This window comes from Monodon monoceros, unplaced genomic scaffold, assembly GCF_005190385.1.
Source record: "Monodon monoceros isolate NGI ecotype Baffin Bay Population unplaced genomic scaffold, NGI_Narwhal_1 Super_Scaffold_18, whole genome shotgun sequence".
In the NCBI taxonomy this organism is placed as follows: Eukaryota; Metazoa; Chordata; class Mammalia; order Artiodactyla; family Monodontidae; genus Monodon; species Monodon monoceros.
In genome coordinates, this window is record NW_021703774.1 from 30,899,122 (window position 1) to 30,914,011 (window position 14,890).

The window sequence follows — 14,890 nt, forward strand, 5'->3', positions numbered from 1 at the left end:
GCACTGGATGAGAGAGGTACAGGAAGCAGAGAGCCCAGTGAGAAGGCTAGTGAGAGGTGGTGCTGATCACGTTGGACCCAGCTAACACGCACTTACTTCCCCTAATCCTCACCCACCCTGACAGAAGGAAGCTGTCCCCAGCTGCCCGATGAGGGCACTGAGGCTCCATTTCTTTGCCTAAAGTCACACAGCTGGTAGGTGGTGGAGCCGGAAGTCGGTTCTGCTGCTGTCTGGTGCTAAGCCTCCCGCAGCCCCCGCCATAAGGAGACTTCCATCCTAGACTCCATTCTGAGCAGAGACAGGTCTCAGCTGAGACCTCAGAGGAAGGAACATGGGCAAAAGCAGACCTGTGCTCTGGACTGAAGAAGAGCAGATTTCAAAAGGCTTGAGGACAGGCAGGGTGTAGAGGGGAAGTCACTGCTAGAGGGATCTGGTGCTGCTTGTACTCATGCGAAGGGCCAGCTCATCTCTCTCCCTACTAGTCCCAATACCCAGCTGCCCGAGTCCCACCCAAAACACCAGCTTTGGGTGAATACATGGCAAGCTGGACCATTAGATTATGTGCAGATTTTCTTCAAATTGACCAAGATTCAACTCAAAGCTTTAAGGACTATTTGGATTACTCTATTTGTCCAGGGTACTGTATGTGCATGCCCTTCTGGCCCATATTGGCCCATTTAGGCCTTGGTTTTGGTCTCAGAACTGGGTTAGAATAGGTCTTCAGTTTAAATACCTGTTAAAGGAGGGTAATGAGTATCCCTGCCTCATCTGTCAAATGAGCGCTTAGTAGCAGGGGGTCTGGATTCTCGTTTTAATGCAGAGCAGCCGTGTGCTGAGCCCTTAAGGCAGGGAACAACTCTTCTCTGCTGCCATCTAGTGAGCATCTTGGGAATAACACCTGAATGGAGGTCACCAGGAAGAGTTCTCTCCCCAAGGGGTTCTGAGCCAACGAAGAACGCGTCAGATCCAGGGCCATGCCCCAGTTGTGATCATCTGTGCCCTGGAAGCTGCCCACTGGAAAGTGGAGTCTTCAAGGCGAGACCTGGTGCAGAGCATGACACCCTGAATGGACCGCCTTCTCACCTGGCTCTGACTTAGTCATGCCTTATGTCACCCTCCCCTCTTGTCTCCCTACCTTCCTCAGGGTACAGTTTGAACTAACAGAGTGCTTAGAGAGCCTCTGTAAGTCACCACGTCTGGGGGCAGTGGGGTGCAAACCAAAGATTTATTTTTCAAGTAAAATAGGCAGCCCAGGAAGAGCAGAACAAGAGGAAACCAAGGCTGAGAACAGAAAGCTTGGATATGGAAAGACACAAGAAGCTAGATTGCAACTGCCAGGGAGAGCTGGGGAGGTGGGCTATGGAGTGGTCCTGGGCCCTTGCCCAGGTGCTGGGGCCGAAGGGGCCTTGGAGACTCAACTCCAGGTGCAGCATTTGCAAGAGGAGCTGAACACCAGGCTCCTCAGGCAGCTTTGCTGGAACAACCACCCCCCTGTACAACTTGTAGTAGCTGGACCAGTCCAGAGGGTTGGGGTAGAGCCCGTCAGCTTTGCCCTGGCAGAAGGTGTCTTGTCCGAGGCTGGAGCCATACTCAGGTTCAGAGAGCTGGCCTGGTGCAGGAACTTCAGGCTCTGGGGGGCCTGAAGACATATATGGACGACCTGGGAAAACAGTGACGATTCAACCAAGGCTCCTCCAAAAGATCCCAAACCCATAGGCCAAGCACACAGGCAGCAACCATAGGCAGCAGCAGCTCAACACCCCATACCTTACAGGCAGGGCATAGGCAGACACCCAAGGCAGAGAGCAGCCAGACAGCAACCACACCTACAGCTGGAGCACAGCTCAAGAGAAAACACCGGAGCTACAAGTGTCATAGGCAGTCAATGGCTATCTACCATCTGCAAAGCCCAACCAAGTAATGGTGAGGGCCAGCGGGGTCTCACAATGAAGGCTGAGTGCAGGCCTTGAGAAGAGAGGCTGAGGGCCCTCTGGAGGGAAGCCCTGGTTACCGACACCCTGGGCAGGCATTGGTACAATCAGAAAGAGGAAGAAGAGTGTGAAAAGAGAATCATTTCTACAGCTTCCTCAGCTCCTGGGGGTGAAATTTGGGAAATCACGGTACTGGGGCAAAGTCATTTCCTCAGAAGAAGCCAGTTCCTGAGGTGCCCTGACCCCATACTCACTCAGCTCCAGCAGCAGCATCTTGATGAGGGGGTATTGGCCCTGGTTGCAGAAGAAACCAGCAAAGTCGTCCATGTTCAGTGTCCAAACCATGACCCCACCCAGTCCCGTCTGCTTCAGATAGCTGACCTGTGTGAGGAGCGAGATGGGGGTGGAGGAGAGCAGGGAAGCCCGGCCAGCAGCCCCAGAACCGGTTTCCTCATCCAGGCAGGGACCTCCTTTCTCCAGCACCCCCAGGTCCATGAGTCCTTATCCTTGCTGGGCAGGATTCATTCTGGAATCTCCCTGCCCTGACATAAACATGGCCAGGGGTGGAGGTGTGAGGAGTACAGGGATGTGTGACCTTCCTTAGGTTGGCAGCCTTAACTTCCCAGCATTTTCTGGGCTGAGCTGTTGTGTTTGGGGTACTGTCTGCTGATTGTGGTGAGTTCAGCTGACATAGGGAACGACTAAACTTCCCCAAAGATCTGAATCCATTCCCTGTCTTCATGTCTTTTTGTCCACGCTGAGGGCCTTCTCACCTCCACCAGTTCCCTGAGGCTTCTTTAGGGTATGGCTGTGTGTCCCCTCCGAGTGGGCTTCCCTGGCCCTAGCCCTGCCAGGGGGCCATGGCTCACCTCTGGCGTGAGGCTGGGGTTACAGGGTAGGGGTGGTCGGAACCCTTGATGGCCCCAATGTCCCTCCCAGCTACCTCCCTTTCTACACCAGTCCCCACTCAGGGTTCCAGCTATGGTACAACTTGCTCTCAGAGGCCAGCTTCCCCTTTCCTCTCCATCAAGTCTTTCTCCTGCGCTTTCCTCCCCAGAAGGCCCACCTTCTCTGCTTTAAGGCTTTCTCAAAATCCCTTCCACCATGATGCCTTCTCTCATCTCCCCCAGCCAGGATCATGCTGCCTCCTCAATTCTCCAGAGCAATTTGTCTACACCACCAGAAGGGCCTGCCACTGCGTAACTGACAAGAGATAAGCAGATGAGCAAACGCAGGTCCCTCTGCAGGTGCCAATGACCTCACTGGAGAGAGAGACATGGAAACAGGTAATCGCACTCAAGTTTTGAGGCAGGAATGGACGGGGTGTCATAAAAGTAAATCAAAGGATCTATAATTTGAACATGCACCAAATATTGTCAATGGACTGAATAAAATGATATGCCTTACTGTATGTATTTCTCCTCTTATATATCTGTAGAATTTGTGTTTAATAAAATACAAATACTTTCAAGAGAGATACTCAATGTAGAGCAATTTTTTTTGCCATTGTGTCTTTTCTTAATCAATAGGTGATAATGGCACCAAATGGTATCACATGGAGATCTGTGAAATGCTGGGATATTTCTCCTTGAAGAGGTTCTGAATGCTGTCATTGAATGTTATTGACAGGCCTTGGGCCCACACAGGACCACACCTTCCCAGCAGAGCCAAGCCTCACCTTGACTTTGAAGCTCTCCACATCGTCAAAACCGACCCACTGGCTGCTCTGAAAGGCATAGGGCACCTTCTGGTCCTTGATTCTGTGCTCACTCATCAGCCCCCTTCCAAGAGCAGACCTGTAGGAGCAGAGGAAAGAGCTGGGAAGCAGGTGGGAGGCGCTGCAGGCACCTTCTCCCTGTCGTGAGGAGACTAGAGGCTGAAATATTCCCGTCTGAGAAGCTTGGAGAATCTAGGAAGCTCTAGACTGAGTGACCTAGAACTGGCGATTCAATGAGGCACCTGGGGTTAGGGATAAATCCAAGATGACAGGCATGGGATGGAATTTACCCAACCAGAATTCACTGTGCCTAGCATCCTCATTCAGAAATTATGGGAGAAGAAGCCCCTGCTCTGCACAATACTCGGGGTGGCTGTGGGTTTTCCTACTTCATAGTAAGCCAGGAGTCCTCCGTCTTTGGTGAAGGGGCCAGGAGTTCCAGGCCCCGTGGCTTGGGCCCCCACTCCAGTGTCCAACAAAGAGGCCAGGGTAAAGGATCATCCATAGGTGGGCATGCCAAGGATCAGTTTGCTGGCAGGGGTCCCTTTCTGCAGCCACCATTGCATGGCAGAGTCCTGGTGGTGAAGGAGGAATGTCAGGGCTAATTTTCTTTGCCTTTAGACTGGTTCAGATCATCCAAGCCTGGGGGCTCCAGAGGAGTTTCATGAGCATTTACTAGTGTTCCAACCCTTCCCCATCTTCTTTAGATCCTGTCTTAGACCCTGAACCACAGTGATTGAAGTTGCATGGCCCTATAGCCAAGAGCATGGGCTCTGGAGTCAAACAGTCATTGACGCAGTAAATATTTACTGAAGGTCAGCTGTGTGCCAGGCACTGTCCTAGGTGCTTGGGATACCTCAGTAAACAACGATCTCTGCCTTACTCAGCAGCTTATTTGATCTTGCTGAGCCTCGAGCTTCCTGTCTATTAAATGGAAATGATAAAAATATTTGTCACTAAGGGCATTGTGAGAATTAAAAGATATAATGCATGTATAAGTCTAACATAGTGCAATAAAGGGGAGCTATGATTGTGATCATTACCATCACTGTTGTTTCACCCTCAGTACAAGAGCAGGGAATTTTATTTATCTCTGTATCCTCAGTGCCTAGAACAATGCTTGGCACTAAGATGCGCAAACAGAAAGAACAAATGAGCACAGGGCTTCTTCACCACCTCTGCACAAGACCTTCCCCCATCATGTATTACTTGACATGACACCCCCAGGCCTGTGACATGAGGAGGTACCCAATATAACTCTGTGGAATAAACAAATAATGAAGACTCTTCCCTCAAACCAGGATGGTAGGCTCACTTTCCCCAAGAAGGCACCCTGTTTGAGTCCAGGTTTTCTAGTTACCCTGCAACCTCTTGGCACTTAGGTATTTTCACTGTATTGATTTACGTGTATTTGGTTTTGCTGGTCCATATGATTTATCTTTGATCAGACTGGAGCTTTCTGAGGGCAGAGGTCAGAGCACCCTGCTAAGTTCTGTGACATTTTTGTGCAAATTTGGAAAAGTCACCCCTCTGGCCAGAAGCAACATGCAGGGCACATAGTATGGAGAGTAGAAGGCCTCTTTGTAGGAGGATAAAGGCCTCCCTTCCCCCACATGGATCCAGGGCACACAGCTTGGAGAGCACTGTGCCAGTGGGAGTTCAACTCCCTGACCTCTCAGCTGAATGTCTTTGTATGTCTCCCCACTTGACTGGGCTGGCTTCTCCTGGGACCCACACAGTTTCCTAGATGAGGGTGGAGGAGCCAGGTGCAATGTGAGGTCTACATGCTCAGCTCAAGTGCCTGAAGAAGTGCACTTTATTTGTGAAAGGGCCATGGAAGTCCTAGATGTTCCACCCAGCTGACACACAAAGATGTGGGCTCCGCAAAATTAACAAACATTTTAATTTAGGGCTTTTTGTTATTGTTGTTTGTTAAGAAGGAGAAATGATACAGTCAATCTTGACTTTTAAAATTAGAATGGGCTTGTAAAACAATGTCTAGCCTACTGAATGAGGAAGAGCTGGGCAGGAAACCTCCACCCACTCCAGTCTACAACCAAGCCTTCCCTTTCCCGGGACTGGGGTGGCGTAGGGGTGGTTCTGTCCTGAGATGTTATCAACTTGGGAAAGCTCTCACCTCTTTCCAGAAAACACCTTCCAGAAGGACATTCAGTGCCAAGGAGCAAAAGCTACCCGTTATCTTGAAGGAAATGGGGCTGAGGGTGTATGAAGGGAGCAGAAGCCATTTTGGCTGGAAACTTGAGCTCAAAGACAGCCTCCCAGTTAGTCACTGGTTTGTTTGATGTGTCCCCAAACTAGATTGGTTTGCTGTGTCTGATATCAGCCGACATGCTACACAGAAGTGAGGTTTCTCCTCAGCAGTGGCATGGAACAGGAAAATAAAACAAACAAACAAACACAAAAGAAACAAAAATATCCTGGCTTCTCCATGCCCTGCTTGGTATCCTGCTTTTCCCTTCCATTTGGTTCTTCGAGGCTCAAAAGGGGCCACCGGCAAGGGCCTGTGCCAGGGGCGTCCTCCCACTTACCACATTGAATTCGGCCACGGCCCCGCTCTCTCCCTGTCTCTTGTCGGGGGGCGGGGGCGGTTATGCCCTGTGTTCTTCTCCCAAGAGCCATGGAAGTCATAGGCCATGAAGCTGAGGAACTCCAGGTTCCTGCATGAGGCATGGGAAGAAAGAGTGAGGGGCTAGAGCGCAGGGTGGGGCCCTACCCCTTCCTTGCTCCTCCCTCCCCTCTCACGCAGTGTGTGGCCTGGGGAGAGGCCTGCATGGTGGGGGCGGGCTCCCTTCTGGCTCTGGGAGACGCAGCAGCATAGGCAGCACCTCCGGTCACCACCCCCCCCCCCCCCCCCCCCCCCCCCCCCCCGCACACTATCATCCAGGCCATTCTCATTCTTGGCAGCTCACGTCTTCAGCATCCTCCTCCCAGCTGTCCCCTCAGCACCCTCAGGACAGAGTCCACTCAAGGACACTTCTTGCTATTTTGCTATTTTGAAGGGAAATTTAGCTTAGCATTTCTCAAACTTTAGTTGTGCACATAAATCACCTGGGAATCTCATTCAGGTGCAGGCTCTTATTCAGTAGGCCTGGCGTGGGAACTCATTCTCTTGGAGATGCTAAGTGCTTCCCTCTTTCCTCCCCCAGGGATATTTCACTTCAAGACTGAGGGCCAGGCTCCAAAGAGAGGGACTCCGGAGTGATGGAGTAGCAGATGTGGTAAGGAAACCCTCCCTGGGTCTGCTGGTGGTGCAGGCGAGCCCTGCTCCATTCTGGGGGAAGCTCAGCCTACCCTTGGTCTCTTTCCCCCGCAGAGAACACAGGGTCCATGCCATCTGCCTGAGACTCACAGAGCAATGTTGTCCCCCTCGTATCCAACTTTTGTGCAGTGTGGTCCTGCTGGGACAGCTGTGCTCGGCAGGAGGTGTGCCTTCCCTGAGGCCTGGGCTTCCTGCTGAAAGGCATTGGCCAGGTCCTGCAGGGGCATCTCAGAGTGAACACACAGGCAGGGAACAGCAGCCCTGTGAGCCCCAAGCAGACGTTCCCACACAGGAGCCTGAAAACTGACCACAGGCCTGGTCTGTGCTATGCAGACACATGAAGCAGCTGAGCCTGGGGGCAGAGCAGCACCTATGTGGCCCCCTGGCCAACTAGGTCTTCCCTATCTCACCCAGCTGTACCTGCCCCAGAGCTATGAAGCACTGCTTATCTGATGGAGGGCTCCCCCGGCTGCCTGTGTACTCCCAGTCAAGGTCGAGACCATCAACGCCATATTTGCACAGAAACCTGATGGCTGGGTTGACAAAGGTCTGTCGGTTATTGGCTATAGCCACCATATCCACGAACCTGTGGGTTGATAAAGGGCAGTGTGGGCCTGTCTTACACAGGACAGTGGGTCATGCTCTCTCAGAGGCAAGTGAGAAACTACTCAAGATATCGGTGCTCGGCTGTCTAGGCCAGAAGGGCACCGGAAGGGCTGCTTCAGAGGCTGCCGGGATATTTGCAGGTGGGTTATGGGCCTGGCTAAGGGAAAGGGACAATGTGGAAGTGCCCCCAAACATTGACATCACCAGGGGCACACTGACTCACTAGGAGCTCTGCTTCCCAAAATTCCCTCCAGAAGCTTACTGCCACATCCCTGCCCAGGGATTTGCTCTAACCTGAATTAGAGCTGGCTGTCAACCCAGCATGGAGATTGAAAAAAGAAGAGGAATCAGTTTCTAAGATGAGGAGGAAGAGAAGCCCAGCAGGCCAGTGAGGATCTGGGTAACCTTGGGGCCCTGCTCTTCTACTTCCCTGGCAGGTTAACATGGTTACTATTCTTCTAACTCACGTTTGTAGAGTGCTTCGTGCTATTGTTATTACTATTACTAGTCCAGAGTTCTTTACAATTCCTGAGGTGCCCCAAGAACAACCTCCCCACATCTTACTTTCTCAAGAAGTCCCCGGACTTCTTGGGGGTCTTGAGTTTTATAGACCGTTTCTATTTTAATTTATTTTTTTAAATTAGCTAATAGCACCATTTCTTAAGTGGGGTTTGTGTGCCTGGGAACCCCAGGCTGAGAATCCTGAATTTCAGTGAAAAATCTGTGTATAAGCAGTGTTTGGGGAAGGGGAGTCATAAATTTCATCAGGTTCTCAACAGGGCTCATGATCCAAAAAAGTATTAGAAAGACTGGTTTAGAATTTTGGGGACCTTACAGTTAGCACTTTCTAGGAAAAGTATGGTTCCAAATATACCATTCCATTATCTCCATAAATCATCAAAAATGTCCTGGAAATGTCAATATTCTGGCATCCAAGCTCAATCTCACAGACTGCTTTTGACACCCAGAAAGGGAACAAAAATTCTCAGACATACTGTTCCAGAGCTCAGAAAATATAGACATTATATGTTGTCTGGGATTAGTTGAGACCCTCCCTTTACACATTTCATGGAGGAAGAGACTGAGGCCTGGAAAGAGGTCAGGCTCTGTGCTGCATATAAAGCAAGACTGGATGGGCTTCCCTGGTGGCGCAGTGGTTGAGAGTCCGCCTGCCGATGCAGGGGACACGGGTTCGTGCCCCGGTCCGGGAGGATCCCACATGCCGCGGAGCGGCTGGGCCCGTGGGCCATGGCCGCTGAGCCTGCGCGTCCAGAGCCTGTGCTCCGCAATGGGAGAGGCCACAACAGTGAGAGACCCGCGTACAGCAAAACAAAAAAAAGACTGGATGTATAACGGCCTGGAGCTAAGCCCACTCCACTGCCTCCTGAGGAGGTACCAAGAAGTCAGAAGGAAGGTCAGCCCCCAGAGTCCACTCTTCTCTCCCACTCTCCCTCACCCTGGCTACACCTCTACCTGGCTGATTCCCCGACTGGGGATCTCTCTGGCCAGTGAGCCAGTTCCACACTAGGGGCCCTGCCACATTGGTGCCCACAGACAACTCACTTCTGAGTGCCGAAGTTCCAGCCCCCAGTGGCCAGCAGCGTCTTCAGCTTGGGATTCCTGGAAAAGACAAGAGAAGCACCAGAATTTATCCAGCCAGGTCCTGGGGCTCACCTCACTAACAAGGAAGCAAGGAGCCTGGCAGGGCTGGTGGGGTGAGGTAGGGGATATATAAATCCCTATGGTCATATTCTGTACCAGGGAAGCTCTAGGTTGGGAAAGAAAAGACACATTCCTGCCTTTGAGGACCTCTTATCTGGCTGGGGAGCCATACACTCAAGGAATTTAGAAAGCAAGAGATCAGGACAGATCTTCAGAGAGGCTGTATTAAGGTAGTGATAACACTTGAGCTGAAGGATAGATAGATTTTAGGAGATAGAAGGGCACTCATTCCCAGTGGAGGGAAACAGTTTCACAGTCCAGATTCCACTTAGACCTAAACTGGAAAGGCACTTAAGTAGTCACTATCTACCCCCACCTCTTCCACATAAGCACGGGAAAGCCCAGAGAAGTGATGAGACTTGCCCAAAGCCACACAGTGGGTCTGCAGCCAGACTGCAGTAATGGAGAAGGTTTCTGGCTTTGAGAGGAGGTGCCCGTCTTCTCCACCTCCCATCCCCACCTCCTCCACTGCAGCTCACATCTTCTTCAAGCTGTTAAATTCCTTGTAGAGTGTCTCAGCATTCCACGCTACGGAGCTGAGCTGGTGATTGTTCATGCCAGCAAAGGCATATATGAGGTGGGTGCACAGCTTGGGGTCCACATCCTTGGGCAAGAAGCGAGCAGCCCCCTGTCTGTACTGGGCCCAGTTAGTGAAGTAGCAGACCAGTTTTGCCGCAGAGCCTGGCCAGTTGGGGCAAAGCAAAGAAATGGCAATCAGAAGGGCCTGCTATGGACTGGCACCCTCTGCCCAGAGGCAGAACTTATGTCATGCCAGAAGACGTTAAACATGGCCCTTCATCTGCTGGAGGCAGGGAGGCAGAACTTTCAAATCACGGCTTGGAATACTTCAGAATGTTAATTAAAATACAAATATATAAAGTGACAGAGAGGAGGCCCCAGTTACAGGCCTGGGTTTATGTTTCTTTAGTTTTGCTTTAAAGAGGTTTGCATTTAAACACTATTATCCCTTGTAGAGAACTGGTTTAATATCACTGACAAGGTTCTAACAAAGAGAATATTTTCTCTAGGAAAAGGCAGCTTGTTTCTGTCATCCCCATACCCTGTAGAATGGCTTTGTGTGTAGGGCCTCTCCTCCCAGATGGGGGCTTGTCTAGCAGTGATGGCTCCCACCAAGGGCAGCATTGTGCAAAGTTGACCAGAACACCAGAACGCAAAGATGCTCGTCTTCATCCCTGCAGCTGCCAGAAGTGTACTTTGGGCCGATCTCTTTAGCCTTGGCTTAGGGGTCCCCATCTGAAAATGACAGTGTGGTCTCTGAGGGTTCTTCCAGCCTTGCAGACTATGATCGTGTGGTTTGTACACGCCAGCATTTTATGCCAGGGACTTGGCAGAATGATGAGTTTGGACTGGAATATGTCTGTGGTCACGGTCTAGACCCTAGGATTTCCTTTTGCACAGACAGGATCTCTCTGCACCCTCCTGCAGCCCCCATGTGGCCAGTGAGAGGACGAGGAGGGAGAGCAGTGCAAAGTGGCTATAGGAGGGTGTGTAGGAACCCAGAGCATGAAGGGCTGGCTGAGACACCCCTGCACCCATGGATGGCTCTCAGAAGGAGGAGTCAAAGCTCCTGGGTAGTCACTGGCCCTAATTAGAGGTCACCTGGGAGTGAAGTTTGCCGATGGGACTGGGGCGTTGCCTGAGTGACATAGAAGGAGGATTGGTGAACTCCCCAAAGCAAAAGAAGGAAGCAGGGGATTAACCCAGCGAACACATCCCTGGGACCATCTAGAAAGGAGCCAGGAGAGTCTTTTTATTTTGTATCGTATCCTGCCATAGCATATTGAATATTGTGCATGAATATTTGTACTATAGAGGCAACAAAGTCTGATGGTTAACAGCAGGGACTTTGGAATTTCATGCCTGGGTTGAAATCCCAACTCTGCAACTTTTTAGCCAGATAATTCAGCTTTCTCCTTCATAAAATGGGAATGATGATTGCTCCTATCTTAAGGACTACTGTGTGAATGAAGAGTTAATGTATGTGAAACACTCAGAACAGTGCTGGCAGAAAGTAAGCTCTGTTCTAAGTGCTTTGCATACATTAACCCTTAGCCCACACAAAATTCTATTATTATAAATATATACCATCCCATACCATAGCACACCATATGCCCAGAAGTAGCTTGGATTAAAGCTTTTGAGGAAATCTTCAACTTTTCTCTCTTCCCCATGTTTGCTATTTCTCTGGACCTGGCTGTCCCCTCCTGTGAGATGAAGAGGGGAAATGTGTGTCCAGTGCCACAGCCCAGGCTCAGGATGAGGGTCTGAGTACAGGGAGTGGTGTGGGATAGGAAGGGAACCCAGGAGTCCAAGTTGCTAAACACAGGCTCCGGATGTGCAGGCTCAGCGGCCATGGCTCACGGGCGCAGCCGCTCCGTGTCATGTGGGATCTTCGCAGACCAGGGCACGAACCCGTGTCCCCTGCATCGGCAGGCGGACTCTCAACCACTGCGCCACCAGGGAAGCCCGACTTTTAAGCTTTTTAGAGAGAAAGTTTCTCTTTTGAAATAAGTAGAAAACCTGTCCTCAGGATGAAAAGAGCCAATTTGGAAGGGCTAGGCCAGAGAGCTCATCTCTAGGTGAGGTCTCTGTACCGCTGCTCACAGCCACAATTGACTACTTTTTGCTGCTTTCCTGCCACACTGAACAAGAGGTTGGCTGAGTTACCAATATCCTTGGAGACGTAGGCCTCAGTGGGACTCCTTTAAAAGTATTTATTTCACCTCTCTGGAGACCTTGGATCTTCCCATTAACCTAATAAAACCTGCATGAAAATTTGTAAGGGCACCCAGGGTCATGGCTCCCAGGCTGCCTTTTGCAGGGCAACCAGCATCAGGGTGGGGAAGAATTCCTTGGCAGTGGGCACCCCTGGAGAGTAGGGGGCCTCAGAACACAGGAAAGACAAAACCACCCAATGCCGAGGGGTTCACTGACTCTGGGCTTCCAAAACAGGAGGAAAAGTCATTTTCAGCCTGTTGAGAAAAGCTTTTCCTTGCAACACAAAGCCTCTTGGGCTGAAAGACCTCAGGGGGGAGCCCACAGGGACTGCAAGCCTGGCAGCAGAGAGAGAAATGGAATGACCCTTCAAAGTTCTCCTGAAAGCTTCTGCTTCCTTACACACAGCACCAAGGAGCCATTTCACATACACGTCCCCACTTCCCCACAGCTCCCGGGGCGCAGCCCATGCTCCCCAACAGCACCCACTCACCTGCCCAGGCTACAGACCACACCATGGTGCTGGCTCAGTGACAGACTCCAGCCCACGCGACCAGCTAACCAGGTCCTGCCCTCCTTTTATCAGGCCTCCCTGTCCCACCACAGCCAGGGGTGTTGAAGTCAGACAGGGGCAGGGGATGTGGTATGGAGGTCTAGGGTGCCAAGTAGCACGGACTGGGGACACCTGACATAATGCCCTTTAGCAATGCTTGGTTTTCTGGAACAATCACAGGGTGTAACCTGGGCTCTTATCATTGCCAAGCCAGGAGGCAAAGGGAGGGAAGAGGGAAGTGTTTCTAAACCTTCTGCTGGGCAAGTTTGATTCTGATTTTCTCTGTGTGGGCTGGTGAGGACCACCAGTAGCCCCAGGCTTTTGAGGAAGAGAAACACCTCATGAATGAGGGGAGCAGGCTTCCAGACCAGCCTGCCTGCTTGCTTTACCAGGGCCCTCTCTGGAATTTAGGTAATCTCTCTGTGAGATGATAGTGTTGCACATATAATCTATATTTTACAATAGTAATATTTTTATTACTATCCATGTGATAGTAATATTTTATATCCATTGAGAAAAATACATAATGATAAATAGCAACTATGAGCTTAGTAATATTTTTAAATGCCTGTGTTTCTTACGAAGAATCAGAGGGACATCTATCAGTGCCCTGTGGCTGCTGTAACAAATAACCTCAAACTAGGCGGATTAAAGCAACAGGATTTATTACCTCACAGTTCAGGAGGCCGGAAGTCTGAAATCGAGGTATTGGCAGGGCCATGCTTCCTCCAGAATTTCTAGGGAAGAATGTTTCCTTGTCTCTTCCATCTTCTGATGGCTTCTGGTGTTCCTTGGTTTGTGGCAGCATCACTCCGATGTCCATTCTCACAAGGCTTTTTCCTCTGTGTCTTTGCATGTCCTCTTTTCTGCCTCATATAAAGACCCTTGTCATTGTATTTAGGGACCACCCAGGGTGATCTCATCTTGAGATTCCCACCTTAATTACATCTGCATAGACCCTTATTCAAGTAGGGTCACATTCTGAGGTGCTGGGTGGAGATATTGGGGGAGGGGGCAGCATTCAGCCACTGCAGGACCTACTGGGACATGTTACTTATTCTGTCTGCAGACAATGGCCAGTGCGTACATGAACTCCAAGGTCCTGGCAAAACTCTGAGCTTCTAGGGGATCTGCTCTTTGGTCCTAGGCCTTAATGTGAGTGGCCTGAATGGCTGAGTGGGAACGTCCAGTGACAGCAGACTCTGGAGTCAAGTTGCCTGGGTTTGAATCTCAGCTCTGTCATTTACTATCTGTGTAACCTCGAGCACATTCCGTGATTTCTTTGAACTCCAGTTTCTTCATCTGTAAGGAGAAGTCCTCAGAGGATGGTTATTAATGCACTGCCTGCTCTTATTCCTGGGGCTGCCCAGCCCTGACACTCCTGCCCAGTCTCTGTTGGTGTCAGAGATCAGGGCCCTGGTAACCTCTGTGAGGTCTCTGAGGCGGTCAGAGCTCTGTGCCCAGATGGACGGTCCCTGTGTCCTTGCCTTCTCTTTCACTTAGGGATCCTGCCAAGGAGCCTGTTCAGAATCACCTGAGGTCTATAGAGCTGCCTCAGGTCTTGGAACGTGGGCAGAAGGGGAAGGGAGAAGGTGGAAAGTGAAAACCAGGAGACTTTGAGAGGCTTCTCCAGAGAGACAGGTGGCCTCCTTATCTTGCCCCATTCTCCTGTACATATAGCTGACCTGTCAGCTTTGAGCTTTCCTGACTCGGCTTCATGTCACCAAAAGGACCCTGCATTGTGGTGCCCAGGATTCTGAGTCACTCTAAGTGCTGACCTGCCCCCAATCATCTGGGGTCTCCACTGTGCCCAGTAGCCCCGCCATTAGCATCGCTACCTTGGTTTATGTAGCTGTTTCTTTTCTTTCCCCCTGACTACCTCATTCCTGCTACTCTCTCCTGAAGCAGAATGCTCTTTTCCTTCCTAGCCCTTATCCTAATTTGAAATTATGTACTTATTTTGTGAGTTTATGAATTGAATGTGTGTCTTTCTCACTAGACTGGAAGCCCCAAGGGTGGGAACCATGTCTGTTTGTCCACTACTGTGCACTGACAACCCCAGTGGCCAGCACAAAGAATAGTCCTCAACAAATATCTGAAAATATTGAGTTTATTATTGAATGCTGTTTCCCCAGTCCTCTCACCATTCAATGTCAAGTGCTCAGAAAGTATCTGGTTGATGTGAGAAGTGCCAACCTCCCCATAAAACCTCTTAGCTATTAGCAGAAGCTATTCTCCCATATTGCAGTTGAAGAAACAGAAGCCAAATCTTCTGTTTCTTGCAGACTTGCCCAAAGCTGGATAAAAGAGGAGCCAGAGCCGGAGTGAAGGTTCCCAGGCTCTTC

At 50.6% G+C, this 14,890-nt stretch overlaps 1 protein-coding gene across 1 annotated transcript; it reads right to left on the minus strand.

Annotated features, from left to right (window-relative positions):
- Positions 1-1,414: 1,414 nt before the first annotated feature.
- CHIT1 (chitinase 1) lies at positions 1,415-12,510 on the minus strand. Its single transcript, XM_029230122.1, is given in 14 exon segments — positions 1,415-1,501; positions 1,503-1,660; positions 2,186-2,312; positions 3,610-3,702; positions 3,704-3,727; positions 4,038-4,223; positions 6,198-6,242; positions 6,245-6,326; positions 7,019-7,143; positions 7,349-7,514; positions 9,098-9,154; positions 9,736-9,937; positions 12,314-12,330; positions 12,473-12,510. Coding segments are annotated over 14 exon segments (1,407 nt in total).
- Positions 12,511-14,890: the final 2,380 nt, after the last annotated feature.